The 19777-nt window shown below is 41.5% G+C and overlaps 1 protein-coding gene and 1 non-coding gene across 7 annotated transcripts in view; both read right to left on the reverse strand.

Moving 5' to 3' along the window:
* FRMPD2 (FERM and PDZ domain containing 2) overlaps positions 1-19777 on the reverse strand; it is a 217878-nt gene that overhangs the window by 43844 nt on the left and 154257 nt on the right. For all 6 annotated transcript variants that reach the window (XM_039911616.1, XM_039911615.1, XM_039911613.1 and 3 more), the window contains one exon: positions 14005-14042. In XM_039911616.1, coding sequence (XP_039767550.1) covers positions 14005-14042 — 38 coding nt within the window. The remainder of the gene's footprint in view (positions 1-14004; positions 14043-19777) is intronic.
* Positions 8778-8915, reverse strand: LOC114810930. Its single transcript, XR_003758619.1, has one exon. It is a non-coding gene; the product is annotated as a small nucleolar RNA SNORA7 (small nucleolar RNA).

Here is a 19777-nt window from a genome sequence, read left to right on the forward strand (position 1 = left end):
CAATAAGTCTTTGGATATCAGATAATCAGAACTAACACACCCTTTATCCCACATGGGACTTACAGTCTAAGGGGGAAGGAAAGCAGGACTCACATCTCATTTTTCAGATGAGGATGTCTCTCAATCAATAGTAGTTTATTGAGTGCTAACTCAACAGAGAAGTAGCATGACCTAGTGGTTAAACCATGGGTCTGGGAGCCCTTAGAGGAGCTGGGTTCTAATTCCATCTCCTCCACTTAGCTGCAGTGTGACCCTGGGCTAGTCACTTAAACTTCTCTGTGTCTCAGTTTCCTCAACTGAAAAATGGGGATTCAATACCTGTTTTCCCTCCCACCTGACATTAAGCCCCAGGTGGGATAGGGACTCTAGCTGGCCTGATTAACAAGTATCTACCCCAGTGCTCAGAACAGTGCTTGACACAGAGTAAGTGCCTAACCAATACCATGAAAAAAATTATGTGTAGAGCACTGTATTAAGTATTTGGGAGGGTTCAGTAGTAGTAACTATATTGAATCCTTACAATGTAAAGAGAGCTGTATTAAATGCTGGGACAGAATATACATTTGGGAAGTATATTGATACAGTCAGGAAGAGGAAAAGGTGGGAAGTTGTCCCTCCTTTCCCTCTGTTCCTCCTCCCCTCTCCTTCCCCCTAACCCCTGCTCTTCCCCCATCCCCTTCCCCTCAGCACTCTGCATATTTGTATATATTATTTATTACCTTATTTCTTTTGTTAATGAGATGTATATCTCCATGATTCTATTTATCTGGATGATGTTGTTTTGTTTTGTTCTGTTTTGCTTTGCTGTCTTCCCCATTTAGACTGTGAGCCCCTTATTGGGCAGGGATTGTGTCTATCTGTTGCCGAATTGTACATTCCAAGTGCTTAGTACTGTGCTCTGAGCATAGTAAGTGCTCAATAAATACTATTGAATGAATGAATGAAGTAGACATGGTCCTTGTCCCCTGGTGGGCAGTAAAGTAGTAGACATAATCCCTGCCCTCAAAAAGCTTCTAATCTGTCAGGGAGGCCGATACTAATATGAACTAAGGGTAGGAAATCAACAGAGTTTGATGATCTGTACATAAATGTTACATGGAGTGGAGGCAATCAAGCTCTTAGGTGAAAGTGGCAGTGAAGAAAAACCAGCTGGGGAGATGAAAAGTTAAGCAGAAAAGGTGTTGGAGATGTGATTTTCGAAGGTCCCCAAAGATGGGGAAGAGTGGTGGTCTGCCAGATGTGAGGGGAGAGAGACAGTTCCAGACAGAGGGGAGGGCTTGAGCAAGGAAGAGATCACTGTGGGGAGAGAGAGAGAGGTAAGAACAAGACAGTGGTGAGGTGGCTTGATTTGAGAGAATTGAATTGTGTGACTTTAAAAAAAATATCTGTACAGTACTTACTATGTGTTAGGCACTGTACTAAGAGCTGGGATAGAAACAAGCTAATAAAGTTGGACACGGTTCCAGTCCCACATGGGGTTCGCAGTCTTAATCCCCATTTTCCAGATGTGGGGACTGAACCCCAGATGAGTGAAGTGAGTTGTTCAAGGTCACTAAGCAGATGAGTGGCAGAGCTGGGATTAGCACTCATGTCTTTCTGACTCCCACGTCTGTGGTCCATCTTATTAGGCCACACTGCTTCTCTGACTTGCATGGAGAGTCAGATGGCTGGGAATAAGTAGTGGGGAGAGAGAACACTCAGGGTCCTAAAGACAAAGTGAAGCCCAGAGAGATGAAGTGACTTGTCCAAGGTCACACAATCAGGCAGCAGTACCCACTGTGGCTAGAACCTAGACTACTTAGCTACCAGACCTATGCTGTTTCCCTCAGGTCATACCTCCACACTCTGTATTCCTGTTTTCAATGGCGTTGACAATTTTTAGGTGTTGTTGTTGTAACAGACCTCTCAGCTACTCTAAACTCAGGACATACAGAATAATGTCCAGTCTATGCAGAATTGAGACCGTAAAAGGAAAAAAAAAGGCCAGGCATTCAGTACCTGGAGTAAAGCATCACCCACTTGAAGTCTCCCATCAAGATCAGCAACGCTACCAGGGGAGATAGCTTTGATCAGCAAGACGTGACTCTTTTTGGCACAAAACAGAGTAAAGCCCAAGCTTGCTGCCACTTCTTTATCCAAGTCAATGGTTATGAAGTTACCCTGCAAGGTTATATAAATGAGCTCAATAGACGATGGTTTTATGTCCCCTCCCAGACTGAGCTCCCCTTTTCCCTCTGCTGCCTCTACACCCCCTTCACCTCTCCGCAGCTAAACCCTCTTCTCCCCCCTTTCCCTCTGCTCCTCCCCCTCTCCCGTCCCATCCCCTCAGCACTGTACTCGTCCGCTCAACTGTATATGTCTTCATCACCCTATTTATTTTGTTAATGAGATGTACATCATCCTGATTCTATTTATTTGCTATTGCTTTAATGAGATGTTCTTCCCCTTGATTCTATTTATTGCCATTGTTCTTGTCTGTCTTTCTCCCCTGATTAGACTGTAAGCCCGTCAAAGGGCAGGGACTGTATCTGTTACCGATTTGTACATTCCAAGCGCTTAGTACAGTGCTCTGCACATAGTAAGCACTCAATAAATAATATTGAATGAATGAAATGCAGGACCCCCTCACACACACAAAAGATTAATTTAAGCTGATGGTCCCAAATAGCCCTCCCCAGTGCCACAGGGCTACCACAGCTTGGCAGCGGTTACTGACTCCTTCTGTTAAAAAGAGGAAGTGAATAAAATTCTATTTCCACTGTAAAAACACTGAGCAAAGTGAAAGAGACACAAGGGGGCAAGTGTCCAGATTGGAAAATAGCCAGGAAAAGCCTATCCAGTTAAAATCTAATGAAAACAACGCTCCCCTGTCTAATAAGGATAGAAAAATGTTTTTTTCCCCCAAATATAACATAGGAAGTAGAGTGAAATATGATTATATAAATCTAAAGGAAAGTATTTATAGGGAGAACTTGATAGTCCTGGGAAATATTTCCTCAATATATACTGCACTGTAATGGACTGGGTTTTTTAATAGGAATGGCAAAGGCAGGAAGGCAGTGTAAAATGGAAGAATCTGTAGCCCAGTAGATCTATTTACTTAGGCAACAGGGCACTATTCCAGCATAAAGCAGAGGCAATATAGATTAAACATTTATCTTCCTGAGTGGAGGGTGATATTAATCAGGGGCCAGGGCCCCTGATGGGTTGTTTTAAGTGATCCCCAATCTAAACACAGGTGCGGGTGCTATTCATAGCCTATAATGATGGTATTGAGTCCAAACCCAAACCAGGATTTCATCAAATTCATCCCAAAATGTTTCCCCGGATGGGGAAAGATGCAAAGAATAACAAATAATAATGAATGATAATAATAATGGTGATATTTGTTAAACATTTACTGAGTCAGTCAGTCAATTTTATTTAGTGAGCACTTAGCGCATGCAGGGCACTGTTTTAAGCACTTGGGAGAGTGCAAGACAACAATAAACAGATATATTCCCTACCCACAGTGAGCTTACAGTTCAAAGGGGGGAGTTTTGAACAGAGACAAGATAATCAGGGTGGACATAGACTCCATCTTTCATTAGGCTCACAGTCTAAGGAAGAGGGGAATCTCAATATTTAATCTCCATTTTACATGTGAGGAAACTGAGGCACAGAAAAGTTAAGTGACCCACCAAATGTCACACAATAGGCGGGGGGCAGAGTGGGGATTAGAGCTGAAAATCAGGAGTCCCAGTGGTAAATATTTTGGGGACTGAATTAATACATGGACCATATTTTCTCTTTCAGGCCCACACATCGACTCATCGACTTTTAAGACCCCAAGCTAAGAGTCCAGTCTCATTTTTTTTCCTCTTGCTTTATGCAGACAGGGGTAGCATGGGCTGGTGGATAGAGCATAAGCCTGGGAATCAAAAGGACCTGGCTTCTAATCCCCACTCTACCACTTGTCTGCTGTGTGACCTTGGGCAAATCACTTACATTCTCTGTGCCTTAGTTTCCTCATCTGTAAAATGGGGATTGAGACTTTGAGCCCCAAGTGGTATGGGATTATGTCCACCCCGATATGTTTGCATCCACCCCAGCACTTAGTACAGTGTTTGGTAAATGGTAAGAGCTAAAAAATACCATAATAATTATTATTATTATAAGAGCCTTGTGGGTAAGGAATATATCTACCAATTCCACTGTATTGTACTCCTTCAAGCCTTTAGTATGGTTCTCTGCACACCATAAGTGCTCAGTGAGAAGCAGCATAGCTTAATGGTTAGAGCGTGGAACTGGAAGTCAGAAGGGCTTAGATTCCAATCCCCACTACGTGTCTGCTGTGTGACCTTGGACGGGTCATTTCACTTTTTTGTTCCTTAGTTACTTCATCTGTAAAATGAGGCTTAAGGCTCTGAGTCCCATGTGGGACAGGGACTATGTCCAACCTGATTTGCTTGTATCTACCCCAGCATTTAGTACAATGGCTGGCACTCAGTAAGTGCTTAACAAATACCACAATTATTAATAAAAGCCACTGACTGATTGATTAATTGACATCCACAGAGACCCCTAAGGGACAGGGACCCTGTCTAATTCCCACATGTGTATGCTCTCCAAGTGCTTAGTACAGTACTCTGCACACAGTAAGCACTCAAAGAAGACTCTTACTACTCCTACTACTACGGATATACGAAGAAATGAGAAAAATCGGTTTCCTCTTGAAACACTAATAAAGAAAAAACCCCAAAGAGAACCACATGATTAAATGAACATTCAGTTCGATTTAGTTCAGTTATTTTTCTAATGCCATATCTTTCATCACTACTAAAGGAGTCCAGCACTGAGAAAACTGTATTTAATTAAAATAAATATATTTTATCGAAGCAGTTATGTGAAACACAGTGAAAACCCTTAATAATATTTTCCTAAGTACTGAGAAAATGTGTTAAGAAAGAAAATATAAATGATTTATACTCATGCAACTTAAGAAGTGTGCTAAGCCAATCCATTGTCTTCAGACAGAACCACACACAAACCATTTCATTTCAAAACCTATCCAGGTTTTAGAGATTTCTAGAAAAGGAATTTCCACAATCTCTCCTCCTACTTAGAATGAGCCCCATGTGGGACAGGGGCTGTACTTGATCAGATTATATTGTATCTATCCCAGTGCTTATTATGCTTATCAAGTACCACCATTACTATTATTATTCATTATAATCTCCCTCATGCAACCAGCCCAGCTATTCAATAATCTTTGCTGCATGGAAAGTCCTCCTTATATCTAATCTAAATCTCTCATTCTGCAATTTCTTGTGCATTTCCTCTCATTTTATTCTCTGAGTAAATAGATACCATCTGCCTCTAAATTCCATTTAACAACCTCGCATGCTTTAAAAGTTGGGCTGGCATCACTATTTTGGATTTCCATTGATAAGTATAACACTATCCCAACCTGCCACTAGGAACTAGGAACTAGGAAGCAGGAAAATAAGTTTGATGGGTTAATACCTGCGGAGTTATTGGAGCTAGGGGGAAAAGTTAGTGGGGAATGGAAGGACTGATTGGGAGTCTCTGGGAATCATCAGTTGCAGAGAAATTCTTTCAGTATCTGAGGAGTCAGAGGATTATACATGGAAGTTAGCTGGGGTGAAGAAAGTTTGGGAGGAACTGGGGGACTTTAGAGAGGTTGGCAATATTAGTGATTAGTAAGATGAGAACTCAAGAAGCAGTGTGGCCTAGGGGACAGAGCATGGGCCTGAGAGTCAGAGGACCTGGGTTCTAATTCCTGCTCTTTCACGTATCCACTGAGTGATCTTGGGCAAGTCACTTAACTTCTCTGTACCTCAGTTACCTCATCTATAAAATGGGGATTAACTCCTTCTCCCTCAGACTGTGAGCCCCATGAGGGACAGGGACTATATCCAACCTGATTAACTTGAATCTAGCACTTAGAATAGTGTTTGGTACATAGTAAGTGATTAACAAGCACCATAATAATTATTACTATTATTACTAAGGACTCAGCAGGGGTGGGGAGTTTCAGAAAAGAGTAAAGGGGATGATGGGGATGGGAAGCATAAAAGGTTTGCAGGGAGGGAGTGGAATTTGGAAGAGGGGCAGAAACTGAATGACTGTTTCTGTTGATTATTTCTATCACATTTTTGACCCTCAAGCTCTTGGTGATTTTCCATATTGGATTCTTGCCACTAATTAAGATCCCTTCAGGTCTAGGACATCTATCCAGTTTATGACTAACATACTGTCAGCATTGATATCCTCTTGTTCTCTTGATCTTTTCAAGCAAGGAAGGTAGAGCTGACTCTGGAAACCCTTAGCTAAAGTTCAACACGATACTGAACAACATCAACATGGCTCTGGAAGCCATGGCTACATTGTCTGAAGATGGGAGATTCTTTAATCAGGGCTGCTGACAGGAACTCAATCAATCAGTGGTATTTACTGAGCACTTACTGTGTGCAGAGCACTATGTTAAGCACTTGGGAGAGTACAGTACAACATATTTGGTAGGCATATTCCTTGTCCACCATAAGCCTACAGTATAGAGAGAAGTTAACCAGTTTTCAGTAGGTAGGGCTGTGGAATACCAGTGAATGCTGCATCCAAAGATAAAGAGAACTATTTCCAACCAAATCCAACCGAGTTAGTCAATCCATTAATCACATTTATTCAGGGCTTAATGTGTGCAGAGCACTGTACTAAGAACTCGGGAGAGTACAATATAACAATATATCAGACATATTCCCTGCCAATTCATTCAATCATATTTATTGAGCTCTGTGTGCAAAACACTGTATTAAGTACTTGGGACAGTACAGTATAACAACAGACACATTTCTACCCATAATGAGCTTACAGTTTAGATGGGGAAACAGAAATTAATATAAATAAATAAAATTATGGATATGTACATGGGGCTGGAAGTGAAGGACGAATAAAAGGATCAAGTCAGGGCGATGGAAAAGGGAGGGGCAGAAGAGGAAATCAGGTTTTAGGGAAGGCCTTTTAGACAAGATGTGCTTTCGCTAAGGCTTTGAAGTGGGGGGGGGAGGGCAGTAATTGTTTGATAGATATGAAGCAGGAGTGTGTTCCAGGCCAGTGGAAGGTTGTGGGTGAGAGGTCGTTGGTATGATAGATGAAATCAAGGCACAGTAAGAAGCTAAGCAGTATTAGGAATGAAGAATGTGTGCTGGGTTGTAGTAGGGGAGTAAAGTGGTAAGGTAGGAGGGAGCAAGGTGATTGAGTCCTCTAAAGCTGATGGTAGGTTGTTTCTGTCCTGGGAGTCAGAGGACCTGGGTTCTAATCCAGGATTTGCCACTTACCTGATACTTACCTTATCCATTCCATTCCATTCCATTCCTAGCTTGGATTTGCCAAGCCAGTTCACTTCTCTATGCCTCAGTTCCTTCATCTGCAAAATGGCTATTCGATACCTGTTCAACCTCCTGCTTAGACTGTGGGCTCCCTGGGGGACCTGATTATATCTACCCCAGCTTGCTTGGGGTACCCAGTACATTGCTTGACACATAGAAAGCACTTAAATACAATTATCATTATTATCATTAGTAGTAGTAGTACTCCCCCAAGCACTTAATACAGTACTTTGCACACAGTAAGTGTTCAGTTAATACTATTGATTGATTTACAGTCATTGTGAGAGGGGCCTGGAATGCATGAGACTTCCTTAAAAGGCTTATATAACCAACATTGAACTATTGAATAGGGAATTTTCACTTTCCACCACTTTCCCATATCCTCCCTCTGGCTTGGGGCTTGCTCTCCCTCTATATAATAAAAATAATAATTATCCAACAGACCACCACTCTCCTCACCTTCAGAGTCTTCCTACTATCACAACTCCTCCAAGATGCCTTCCCTGAGGAAGCCCTTCTTTCCTCCACCCTCCCTCCTGCTCTGTGTCTCTTACACATTTCCATCATATTTATTGAGTGCTTACTGTGTGCAAAATACTGTACTAAGTACTTGGGAGAATTCAGCATAACAACAGACATATTTCTGCCCACAGTGCTCACAGTTTAGAGGGGGAGACAGATATTAATAGAAATAAATAGGTAGATAAATAGATAAATAAATTACAGAAATATACCCATGTGCTGTGGGGGTGGGAAGGAGAATGAATGAGGGAGCAAGTAAGAGCGGTCCAGAAGGGTGTGGGAGAAGAGGAGAGGAGGGTTTGGTTAAGGAAGGCTTAAGCACACTGTCACAGCCCTAGAGCACTAATGTATATATCTTTACACTTTGCCATTTCTTCTATTTAAAATTTATTTGATGTCTATCTCCACTTCTAGACAGTAAACTCCTTAGTAGTAGTAATACAATTTATTTAATCAATCTTATTGAGTGCTTACTTTATGCAAAGCACTGTGCTAAGCACAGTGAGTACAATATAACAGAGCTGGTAGATATGCTCCCTGCCCACAAGGAGCTTACCGTCTAGAAGACTGTATTTATTAAGCACTTACTTATGTGTAAAGCACTGTATTAAATACTGGGACAGAGTATGGAATTGGGAAGGGACCCTGTCCCTTTCTTGTCTTGTCTTTTATTGTCGAGTTGTCTCCGAACCATAGCGACTCCATGGACACATCTTTCCGAGAACGCTCCACCTCCATCTGCAATCACTCTGATAGTGTAGCCATAGAGTTTTCTTGGTAAAAATATGCAAGTGCTTACCATTTCCTTCTTCCACACAATAATCTCCTCTCTCCCAAACCTTTGGTGCCCAGCACAGATAAGTTTTAACTTGTAGCAGAGTGTCTTCCACTCCCTAGCCACTGCCCAAGCTAGGAATGGAATGGATAGGCCTCTGATTGACTCTCCCTCCCATAATCAAGACTGGTCGAGTACTGGAAACTCTTCAGGTGACATTCTGAGAGGGGTCTGTCCCTTTAGGGACACACAATTTATAAATCAAGTTGGGAGAGGACTTGAGACAGACAGTAAGACCAACAAAACAAAACAATATAGCATTAAAACAACTCCTCCAAGGCAGGAATGGTGTCTACCATTTTGCTTGTATTGAACTTTCTCTAGCACTTAGTACAGTGTTCTGAACACCCCAGGTGGTTAGTAAATACCAGTGATCAATTCCACATCTCAGTAGACCATAGTGATGATGAAAAATTCCAAGTCGATACCATCATATATTCGGTACTACGCTAAATAGGGTTGTGGTTTCATGGCACTATCGGATGCAACATATTCTCCTATGTTTCCCAAACTGATCCAGAGATAGAATGCAGAAAGAGAAGCTTATATTTATAGGTTATTCAGATAGCTTTTTTCCCCTCTCAATCAATTGTATTTATTGAGAGCTTACTGTGTGTGTGACACTGTACTAAGCACTTGGGAGAGTATGATATAACAGAGTTGGTAGACCCGTTTCCTCCCCGCAATGAGTTTCCAGTCCAAAGGGGAGATATTGTTATAAATAAATAAATTACAGATAGGTGCATATAAATATGATTGACTGACTAGGTGCGTGCTGTTGGTTGAGGTAACAAATCCAAGTGGCAGGAAATAGGGGCTTACATCTTTTTTTACCATATATATTGAAATACAATATATCTAGTAACTGAAAATGAACAATATTCAGCAGGAATTCAAACAAATGTGATTTACTTCTGGAAATCTGCCTAGGATATTTACAGGACCAAAAAAACCCCTTGAATTTCCGGTGCTAAATATTTATTGTCAGAACAGTCATTGAATTTGGTTCTGGCTTTCCTTTTAATCATAATAAGAGTTCTTACCTCCTCACTGGAGGAATGGGCTGGCAGATTACAATTTTGAACTTTCCAGTCTGCTGCTGTTTAAAAAATAAAACCCCCAAATCAAGAATAAACTACAAATTGCTACTTAGTAGTTACATATTTTTATGCATTCCGGTGATTATTCTACTTTTAGGCATGAATTCCCATTCGTATCCCATAATACTAACTTCCATCACAGTCAAGGAAGAAGAAAAAATAGTTTATTGTAAGTTCACTTATTTTGCTCCTTTTCTTCCAGTGATTGAGGAATTAAGTGAACTTGCTATAGTTCATTCTCTACTGCCTTTTCCATCCCACAGAACAATTTCCCAACTACCTTTCAAGTTCTGTGCCAATATCAGAGGCAGAAAACAATCATAATTGTTGCATTTGTTAAGCACTTTGTGTGGAGTAGTGTATTAGGCACAAGGTTAGATACAAGATAACTAGGTTGGACACAATCCTTGTCCTACTTGGAGCTCACAGTCTAAATAGAAGGGAGAACAGGTATTAAATCCCCATTTCACAGAAAAAATAACTGAAGAACAGAAGAAGTTAAGTGACTTGCCCAAGGTCACACAGTAGGTAAATGGCAGAGCTGAGATTAGAATCCAGGTCCCTTGACTCCCAGGCCTAAGCTTTTTTCCATTAGGCTGTACTGAATAACTGTTAGTGTACCTATTTTTTCTCTTTTTTATGGTTTTTAATAATGATGGGACCTGTTAAGTGCATACTGTGTGCCAAACATTGTTCTAAGCACTGGGGTGGATACATGGTAATCACGTTGTCCCAGGTGGGGCTCACAGTCTTTATCCCCATTTTCCAGATTAGGTAACTGAAGCACAGAGAAGTAAAGTGACTTCCCCAAAGTCACACAGCTGATTAATGGAGGAGCTGGGATTAGAAGTCACCACCTCTGACTCCCAAGCCCGGACTCTTTCCACTAAACCACGCTGCTTCCCTCAAGCAGAGAGGTATTTGATAAGTGCTCACTATGTACCAGGCAGAGTACTAAGTGTCGGAGTAGAACACTTTAATCAGGTTGAATGCAGTCCATGCCCGCCATGGGGCATAACCTTAATCTCTGTTTTATAGATGAGGTAACTGAGGCACACAGTAACTTCTTTACAACTTTTCTGAAGCAACATGGCGTAGTGGATAGAGCAGGGGACTGGGAGTCATCGGTTCTAATTCTGACTCCACCTCTTGTTTGCCATTTGGCCTTGGGCACTTCATTTTGCTTCTCAGTGCCTCATCTGCAAAATGGGGATGAAGACTGTGAGCCCCATGCGGGACCGGGAAGGTGTCCAACCTGATTTGCTTATATCCACCCCACTGCTTAGTTCAGCGCCTGGCACATAATAATGTTGATATTTGTTAAGCACTTTCTACGTGCAGAGCACTGTTCTAAGTGCTGGGGGAGATACAGGGTAATCAAGTTGTCCCACTTGAGGCTCACAGTCTTAATCCCCATTTTACAGATGAGGGAACTGAGGCACAAAGAAGTTATGTGACTTGCCCACAGTCACACAGCTGACAAGTGGCAGAGCCGGGATTGATAAGTGCTTATCAAATACCATGCTGTACTAGCCCAAACACTTGGTACAGTGCTCTGCACACATTAAGTGCTAAATAAATACCACTGAATGAAATAAAAATATGCAGAGGAGGTTTTACTAATAACTAATCATTTCTATTAGCTAGACAGCTGCATCTCCATTTCAAAACAGTCTCAAGTGAGCTAAAAATGGTGATAGTATTTAAGCACTTACTATGTGCTGATAATTTTAATAGTTCCCTTACCCTGCTGATGTTCTGTAGAACTTCGATTTTCATCTGAGAGAGATACTGTGTCTTTTTCTGTGCCTGCAAAATGAGTCCATGCTGGAGAATGACTGTAAATAAGCTTCTGAAAAATTTTGTTGGAACCACAAAAAATTTTAAATCTCTTCCATCACTAAAGGATACAATAACAAATAGAAACTTTCTTTTCAGAAATCCCAAAACCAGATGTTTTTCTATTTCTTTTCCATCTGACACACAAATTATTGCTATTGCTTTAATGAGATGTACATCCCCTTGGTTCTAATTATTGTTATTGTTTTTGTCTGTCTCCCCCAATTAGACTATAAGCCTGTCAATGGGCAGGGACTGTCTCTATCTGCTGCCTATTTGTACATTCCAAGTGCATAGTACAGTGCTCTGCACATAGTAAGTGCTCAATAAATACTATTGAATGAATGAATGAAGCGCTCCATATTTTATCCTTTATTCATCCCCCATCCCGCCCCCAGCACTTACTTACCTATCTATAATTTGTTTATTTATATTAATGTCCGTCTCTCCCTTTAGACTGTAAGCTCGCTGGGGGCAGGGTATGTGTCTGTTTGCTGCTGTTGTAGTGTATTCTCCCAAGTGCTTAGTATAGGTCGCTGCACACTGTAGGAAAGCAGTGTGGCTCAGTGGATAGAGCACGGTTCCTGGGAATCAAAAGGATCTAGGTTCTAATCCTGGCTCCACCACTTGTCTGCTGTGTGACATTGGGCAAGTCACTTCATTTCCCTCATTTGTAAAATGGGGATTAAGAGGAGCCCATGAACCATAAGCCAATAAGCAATGGGGAAAGGGACTGTGTCCAACCTGATTAACATGTATCTATCTCGGAGCTTAGTATAATATGTGGCACATAATAAGTGTTTAACAAATACCATAATTATTAAAATAATTATTATAATTACAGTAAATACTAAATAAATGATTGACTGAATGACTGACATTCATACCTTCCACTTTTTGAGGATTGTAAAAAGTCAGAGTAATCTTTAATGCCAAAGGGGCATTTTGTAACATGAGCCCACGGGAGAATTAGATCCTTTTATTGGCTCCCCCTTGATGTACAATATCTCTGTATTTAAATGGAAATGAAAATTACCCTCATCCCTTGCTCTCTGATAGGGCCCTGAATGATTTCAAACTCTGTAATTCAACGTTTGGTATTAGAAATTATCCCCATTGCAGCAATGATCATTCTGTTATATGTAGTAGTTAAGCTATTTATTGAGCTCTCAGTGTGTGCAATTTATTGTACTAAGTGCTTGGCAAAGTACAACAGAAGTATGCTACAAGTTCCCTGTCCTCAAGGAGCTTAGAGTTTAATGGGAGCAACAAACAAAAAATTGAGAATGAGCAAATTGACTCAATCGATCATATCCTCTAGACTGTAAATTTGTTGTGGGCAAGGAATGTCACTGTCTATTGTACTTTGCCAAGTGCTTAGTACAGTGCTCTGCACGCACTAGGTGCTCAATAAATGGGATTAAATGAATACCTTTGCTCACAAGTGCTGAGGTGGGGTATAAGTAAATAGACATGTAAATGTTGGAGGGGACTTGAGTTTGGGGAGTTAATTATGGAAGGTTTTTTGGAAGAGGTAGGATTTTAAGAGGGCTATGAAGTTGTGGAGAGCTGTTGTCTGTCAGAGGGAGTTTCAGGCTGGTGGAACAGAGGGAACGGAGGCGGGAGAATTGAGAGAGAAGTACAACTATAAGGCAACTAACATATTGCCTGTCTTAAAAGAACTCAGGTAAAACCAAGAAAAACCATATGTTGGTCTGAAGAATCCCAACAGCACCCATGGAGGAAGGAAAATGGTTCAGTTTTTTGACTGTTACATTCTCTTCACAAGGAGCAATGTTATTGCAAGTCACTGTTACACTGTTCCTTCAAGTCACCGTTCCACTCAGATAGGACAGATAGGCATCTGAGAAAGAAAGAAACCTACACCAGGGAGACTAAGATGAATTATAAGGGTCCCAGGTAATGGTAGATGCCAAAAAAATTGCTCATTTTCACATTTCTTTTGAAATTCAAAGTTCCTTCTTCATTTGATTTCCCTTTTCCTGTTGGTTGACCAATTACCATTATTAAAACGACTACGTTTTAAAAGCAAAAAGGTGTGGTGTGGATAAATGAACTTTAAATCATTTTTTAAAACAAAAACATTTAATTAAATTCCACATTCAGCGAATATCAATCCTTCGGAGTTAATTCAACTTGGAAGTCACTGCTTTCAGAATTTAAAATACCCAGTTCAGATTATAGACGTTAGACCTAAAAAAACTGAATCAATGCATCTCTTTAGATAAAACTGGAATTACTCTTAGAATTCAATTTGCTTTCTTGATTACCAAAATATAGGAAGAAATTGGAAACTCACCTCTACATTGTCCTTTGGCAATGACGGGTTTGCCTTGTCTGAAAAGATAAACAAGTTATTTCTTCATACATATGCATGATCTTAAAGGAATTTACCAAGGTTTCCTGTGATGGCACACATATTTTGGGAAGGAAGAAATTGGAACATATGGATGTGGGTGTTACTTCTTAACACGGGTACTGAATCTGCCCTAGAAACAAATCCATCAGATTGTTTATGTCAAACCTTATGTACTGCCCCCTGAGTGGCGGTTTCTTCCTAAACATCTCATAATTGGATGTGGTACCATATATGCAAATGATAGATTAAATAAAAGACTGAAAATGAAAGCAGGGGTCCAGCTTTCTATACCACAACTTCTCCAGAATGTTAAGTACAAGTGTTTGTAAGTAGTGTTAAAAAGAAGATCCACTCTTCTTCACCTGTCAGGATAATAATAATAATAATAATGTTGGTATTTGTTAAGCGCTTACTATGTGCAGAACACTGTTCTAAGCGCTGGGGTAAATACAGGGTAATCAGGTTGTCCCACGTGAGGCTCATAGTCTTCATCCCCATTTTACAGATGAGCTCACTGAGGCACAGAGAAGTGAAGTGACTTGCCCACAGTCACACAGTTCTAACCCATGACCTCCGACTCCCAAGCCCGGGCTCTTTCCATGAGCCACACTGCCTTATCACAAACATCTTCTCGTTTTTAGGGTCCAGGCAGGCATTTGAGGGTTGAGAAGGACTGGAGAACTCCTAAATATTCAAATCAGAGTGGTTGGAGGTTGGACAAAAAAAAAAATCCATGCAGCCTTCTTGATCAGCTAGAAATTGGAGACAGGAGAATTTGGGCAGGGGAACAGAGCCTGCCCCCAGAGAATTATTCATTCAGTCATATTTACTGAGTGCTTACTATGTGAGGAGCGCCGTACTAAGTGCTTGGAAAGTATAATTCGGCAATAGAGGCAATCCCTACCCAACAATGCGCTTTATCTGCACACTGTACTCTCCAAGCTTACAGAACCCCAGTTTAGGGTTTTTGCTAGGTCTACTCTTGATGAGGAGCAGCATGGCTTAGTGGATGGAGCGTGGGCTTGGGAGTCAGAAGGACCTGGGTTCTGATCCTGGCTCTGCCACATCTTTGCTGTGTGACCTTGGGAAGGTCACTTCACTTCTCTGGGCCTCAGTTACCTCATCTGTAAAATAGGGATTAAAAGTGTGAGCCCCATATGGGACAGGGGCTGTATCCAAGGTGATTAACTTGTATCTACCCCAGTGCTTAGAACAGTGTTTGGCACATAATAAGCACTTAACAAGTACAATTATTATTATGATTATTGTATGCATTAGGCCCTTCTGCCAAACCTGCTGGCAAACCTGCTCCAACTCCACCTGGGAATCCATGAGATTCCTAGAAGAAGATTTCTCATCCCTCCCTAGTGTAGTGTGTTGTAAGCCCCTGTCAAGAAACAAAATGGAGAATTAAGTTGCATTTTCATTAATAACCTGGGTAAGAGAATAAAATTAGCTCTCATGTTTTCACAGGACAGAGGCAGGTGGCAAAATCTTGCAATGTAGGAGCTGAATTCCATCTGATTTTCTCAAGTTGGGTAAGTGATCAAAAATAGGCAGGAAAACATACAGGAAGGAAAAATGCAAAATAGAACGCTTGGGGAAGAAAAGCTATGGCACACAGAGGAAATGGGCGTGATAGACCGCGGACAAATACACAGAAGGGGATCTTGAGATCATAATTGCTCACAAGCTGATGGTGAGTCAGCCATGTATGCTGAGCCCACCGCAATCTGCCTTATTTAGTGACTTTGTGATCCCGTGAACAACAGCAACAAGGAAGACACTTTGCGAAGACACTGATGGGCTCTACCTGAGACAGGTGATTGCGGGCCTATGGGGGTGGAGCATGGAGGGAGGGGTGGCTTCCTCTCCCTGTTCTACCTGGTAACGGGCCTGGACCAATCAATAACTGCCCCAACTGCAAAGCCCAGGTCAGATAAAAGATGGTTGTTTTAAGTCACCCAGGAGCACCTGGAGGCAGGCAGAGAAGCAAGCATCGAAGCAGCAGCAAGAAGAAGGATTGGCAGAATGGGCTCCTGTGACCACAGGCTGGTACTGGACCCTTTGTGGAGTGAGGGAGTGTGTGTGTATGTGTCACTCCCTTGCATGTTGGTAAAACTAAGTAAAAAACATTTGACAGTAACTTTGGTGATCAGAGGTGTCGTTTGACTTCTACTACGTGTCACCGAGGCTCTCCTGGCCCAGGAAGGTCCTGGTTAGTACCGACTGGGGCCGTTCGCGACAGCATGATCACTGGACCATATAGAGGGGAGAACGTAGGAGCACCAAGGACAGCCTTTCATCACCATCATCATCAGTAATATTTAATGAATGCTGTGTGAAGAGCTCTGTTCTAAGCGCTTGGGAGAGTACAATATAACAGAGTGGGTAGGCACATTCCATACCCACAATGAGCGTACAGTCATAGAGGGGTCAGTATTGTACTCTGCATCAGCCAGAACATGATTGGCTAAGAAGTGCTACTCTACCCAGTGTAATAATAATAATGTTGGTATTTAAGTGCTTACTATGAGCAGAGCACTGTTCTAAGTGCTGAGGTAGATACAGGGTAATCAGATTGTCCCACATGAGGCTCACAGTCTTCATCCCCATTTTATAGATGAGGTAACTGAGGCACAGAGAAATTAAGTGACTTGCCCACAGTCACACAGCTGACAAGTGGCAGAGCCGGAATTTGAACCCATGACCTCTGACTCCCAAGCCCGGGCTCTTTCCACTGAGCCACGCTGAGCACAGGCCTATGGCTTAGTACAGTGCTCTGCATAAAATAAGCACTCAATAAATACAATTGAATGAAGTCAGAAGGTCATGGGTACTAATCCTGGCTCCACCACTTGTCCGCTGTGTAACCTTGGGCAAGTCACAACTTCTCTGTGCCTCAGTCACCTCATCTGTTAAAAAAAAACAAATAAAACAACATAGCCCAAACTCAGATGTTTGCTCAGCATTGTGTCTGTGAGGTGTTTTTTTTTCCTACTTACCCAATCAGTTAATCAGCTTTTCAGTGCATTTTGATTTACGCGATGCTTACATAATGCATAGTGCTTAACAAGTACCATCATTATTATTATTTTATTAATATAAAGAATCCTTAGCATGGATTCTCGATTGTTCTCTGTGGGAAACTTTAACATAATCATCATTATCATCTTCTTCCTCAGCTACAGAAGGGCCATTCCCACAGGATCTGTTTCTGGGCTCACATTAAAGAAATTCTTGGCTCACATTAAAGAAACTTGGGGAGATCACAGAGAATAAAATGCTTTTGACCCTTCCCCAGTGTAAATTGGAGCACATCCTAAATGCCGGCCTTTGGCATTCAAAGCGAAGATTCATCGCACAGAACTGAGTACAGTCATCTACACATAGTTCACAATAAATACCCTTGATTGATTGATGGAAGAAGCTTATTATGAATAGTCTTTCCTTTGTAATTAAATACTCTGGCATGTGCCCATTAGATAGCTTTGAGAATTGTTTCAGTCTTTCATAATGATAATAGTGGTATTTGTGGAGTGCTTACTATGTGCCAGGCACCATACTAAGCACTAGGTAGATACGTGGTAATTGCGTTGGGGACAGCCCCTGGCCCACATAGGACTCACAGCCTTAAAACCTGGTTTTCCAGATGAGGTAATTGAGGCACAGAGAAGTGAAGTGACTTTCCCAAGGTCACACAGCAGACTGCAGAGCTGGGAGTAGAACTCTGGTCCTTCTGACTCCCAGGCCTGTGCTCTATCCATTAAGCCAGTCTGTCTAAGCCTGACTGGCGACTTTTAAATGAACAATTCGCTCATTGAAATTCCCACTGGGGGGAATTTTAATTCACAGTGATGGCCCTTCAGCTTTACAGCAAATTGGAATCTCCTAACATATTTCTAGTTCTCTGATTTGGTCTACACCAGCAAATTACCCGGATGATTCAGACTCCCCACGTCTTTACCCTCCAACTCAATTGACCATAGCTTCAATTAACTGGATATTTCCACTCCAAAAGATTTTCAACTGAACTAGAAGAATAATTGAATCTACGGTGAATCTTGGAAACCTGAATTAACTGGATGATTTGTTAGTCAAGAATTCTGCTCTGCTCAGAATGAAGGTACACTAAGGTCATTTTTTCTGAAGCAGAAATTAGTCTTGAGGGATTTTTTAAGACACAAAGGCCATTAATTACAGCAATAGCATACAGTAAGAGGGGACAAGGTAAAACAAAAACTGTTTCAAGGTCAGAGAATAATGTCTTTCTTTTAATGATCATGAACGGACATAAACTAGCATTAGGAGACTTTTAAACGTGTTTGCTTAACTTCGATTTTGATTTAATGATCCACGAATTTAAATACTGAGCTAAATAAACTAGAGCCACATCCTACAGAAGGTATTTTAATATTACTGTTGTTTCCAGAATTCCAATTTAAAAATCAAACTCTAGGAACTAAAGAAACACAGAGATGTCTCTAATCAATCATTTGTACTATGTGCTTGGGAGAGTATCATGTAAGAATTGGTAGACACAGACCCTGCCCATGAGGAGCTTACAGTTTAGAGGAAACACGACAAACAGGCCATGACAAAAAATGATCGAGGAAAGAGCCAATTCTGCAATTGTCACATGTAACAACACTGGAAAAATAACTTATTACAATCTACATCAACTCAGACCATACAGTTTACTCCTTTAATAATGGTTTCCCACAATGTTTGTCATTTTTACTGTTGACCCCTTGTTCATGTTTTCCTTCCTACCTGAAACTCCCTCCCCTTCATATCTGGCAAGTCGCTGTTCTCTCTGCCTTCAAAGTCCTTCTGAATAATTATGGTATTTGCTAATTGCGATTAGACTGTAAGCCCGTCAAACGGCAGGGACTGTCTCTATCTGTTGCCGACTTGTTCATCCCAAGCGCTTAGTTCAGTGCTCTGCACATAGTAAGCGCTCAATAAATACTATTGAATGAATGAATGAATAACTGCTTACCACAGGCCAAGCACTGTACTGAGCACTGGGGAAGATAGAAGATAATCAGGTTCCACATGAGGCTTACTGTCTAGATAAGAAGAACAGGTATTGAAACCCCATTTGGCAGATGAGACACAGAGACATTAGTGACTTGCCCAAGGTGACACAGCAGGAAAGTAGTGGAGTCAGGATTAGACCCCAGGACCTCTGATTCCCACGTCCGTGCTCTTTCCATTAATCCACACTGCTTCCTGAAATCTCATTTCCTTCAAGAAGCCCTCCCTGATTAATCTCCCTTTTTTCACTCCATTTCCTTCCTTAGAATAAGCAGCCTGGCTTAGTGGAAAGAGCCTGGACTTGGGAGTTGGAGGTTGTGGGTTCTAATCCCAGCTCTGCCACTTGTCAGCTGTGTGACTTTGGGCAAATCACTTAACTTCTCTGTGCCTCAGTTACCTCTTCTGTAAAATGGGGTTAAGACTGTGAGCCCCACATGGGACAACCTGATTATCTTGTAGCTACGCCAACACTTAGAACAGTGCTTGGCACATAGTAAGCACTTAGCAAATACTATTATTATTATTATTACTACTGCATCACCTATGCACTTGAGTCCTAACCATCTAAGCACTACCCCACTCCCTTCAGTACATATTTTCTTATGTCACTGCCCCCGGCCCCCCGACAATACTTCGGTTCATGTGTTTATACTCAGTGGCTTCCCTAATATGT

Source organism: Ornithorhynchus anatinus, chromosome 3, assembly GCF_004115215.2.
Source record: "Ornithorhynchus anatinus isolate Pmale09 chromosome 3, mOrnAna1.pri.v4, whole genome shotgun sequence".
Taxonomy (NCBI): Eukaryota; Metazoa; Chordata; class Mammalia; order Monotremata; family Ornithorhynchidae; genus Ornithorhynchus; species Ornithorhynchus anatinus.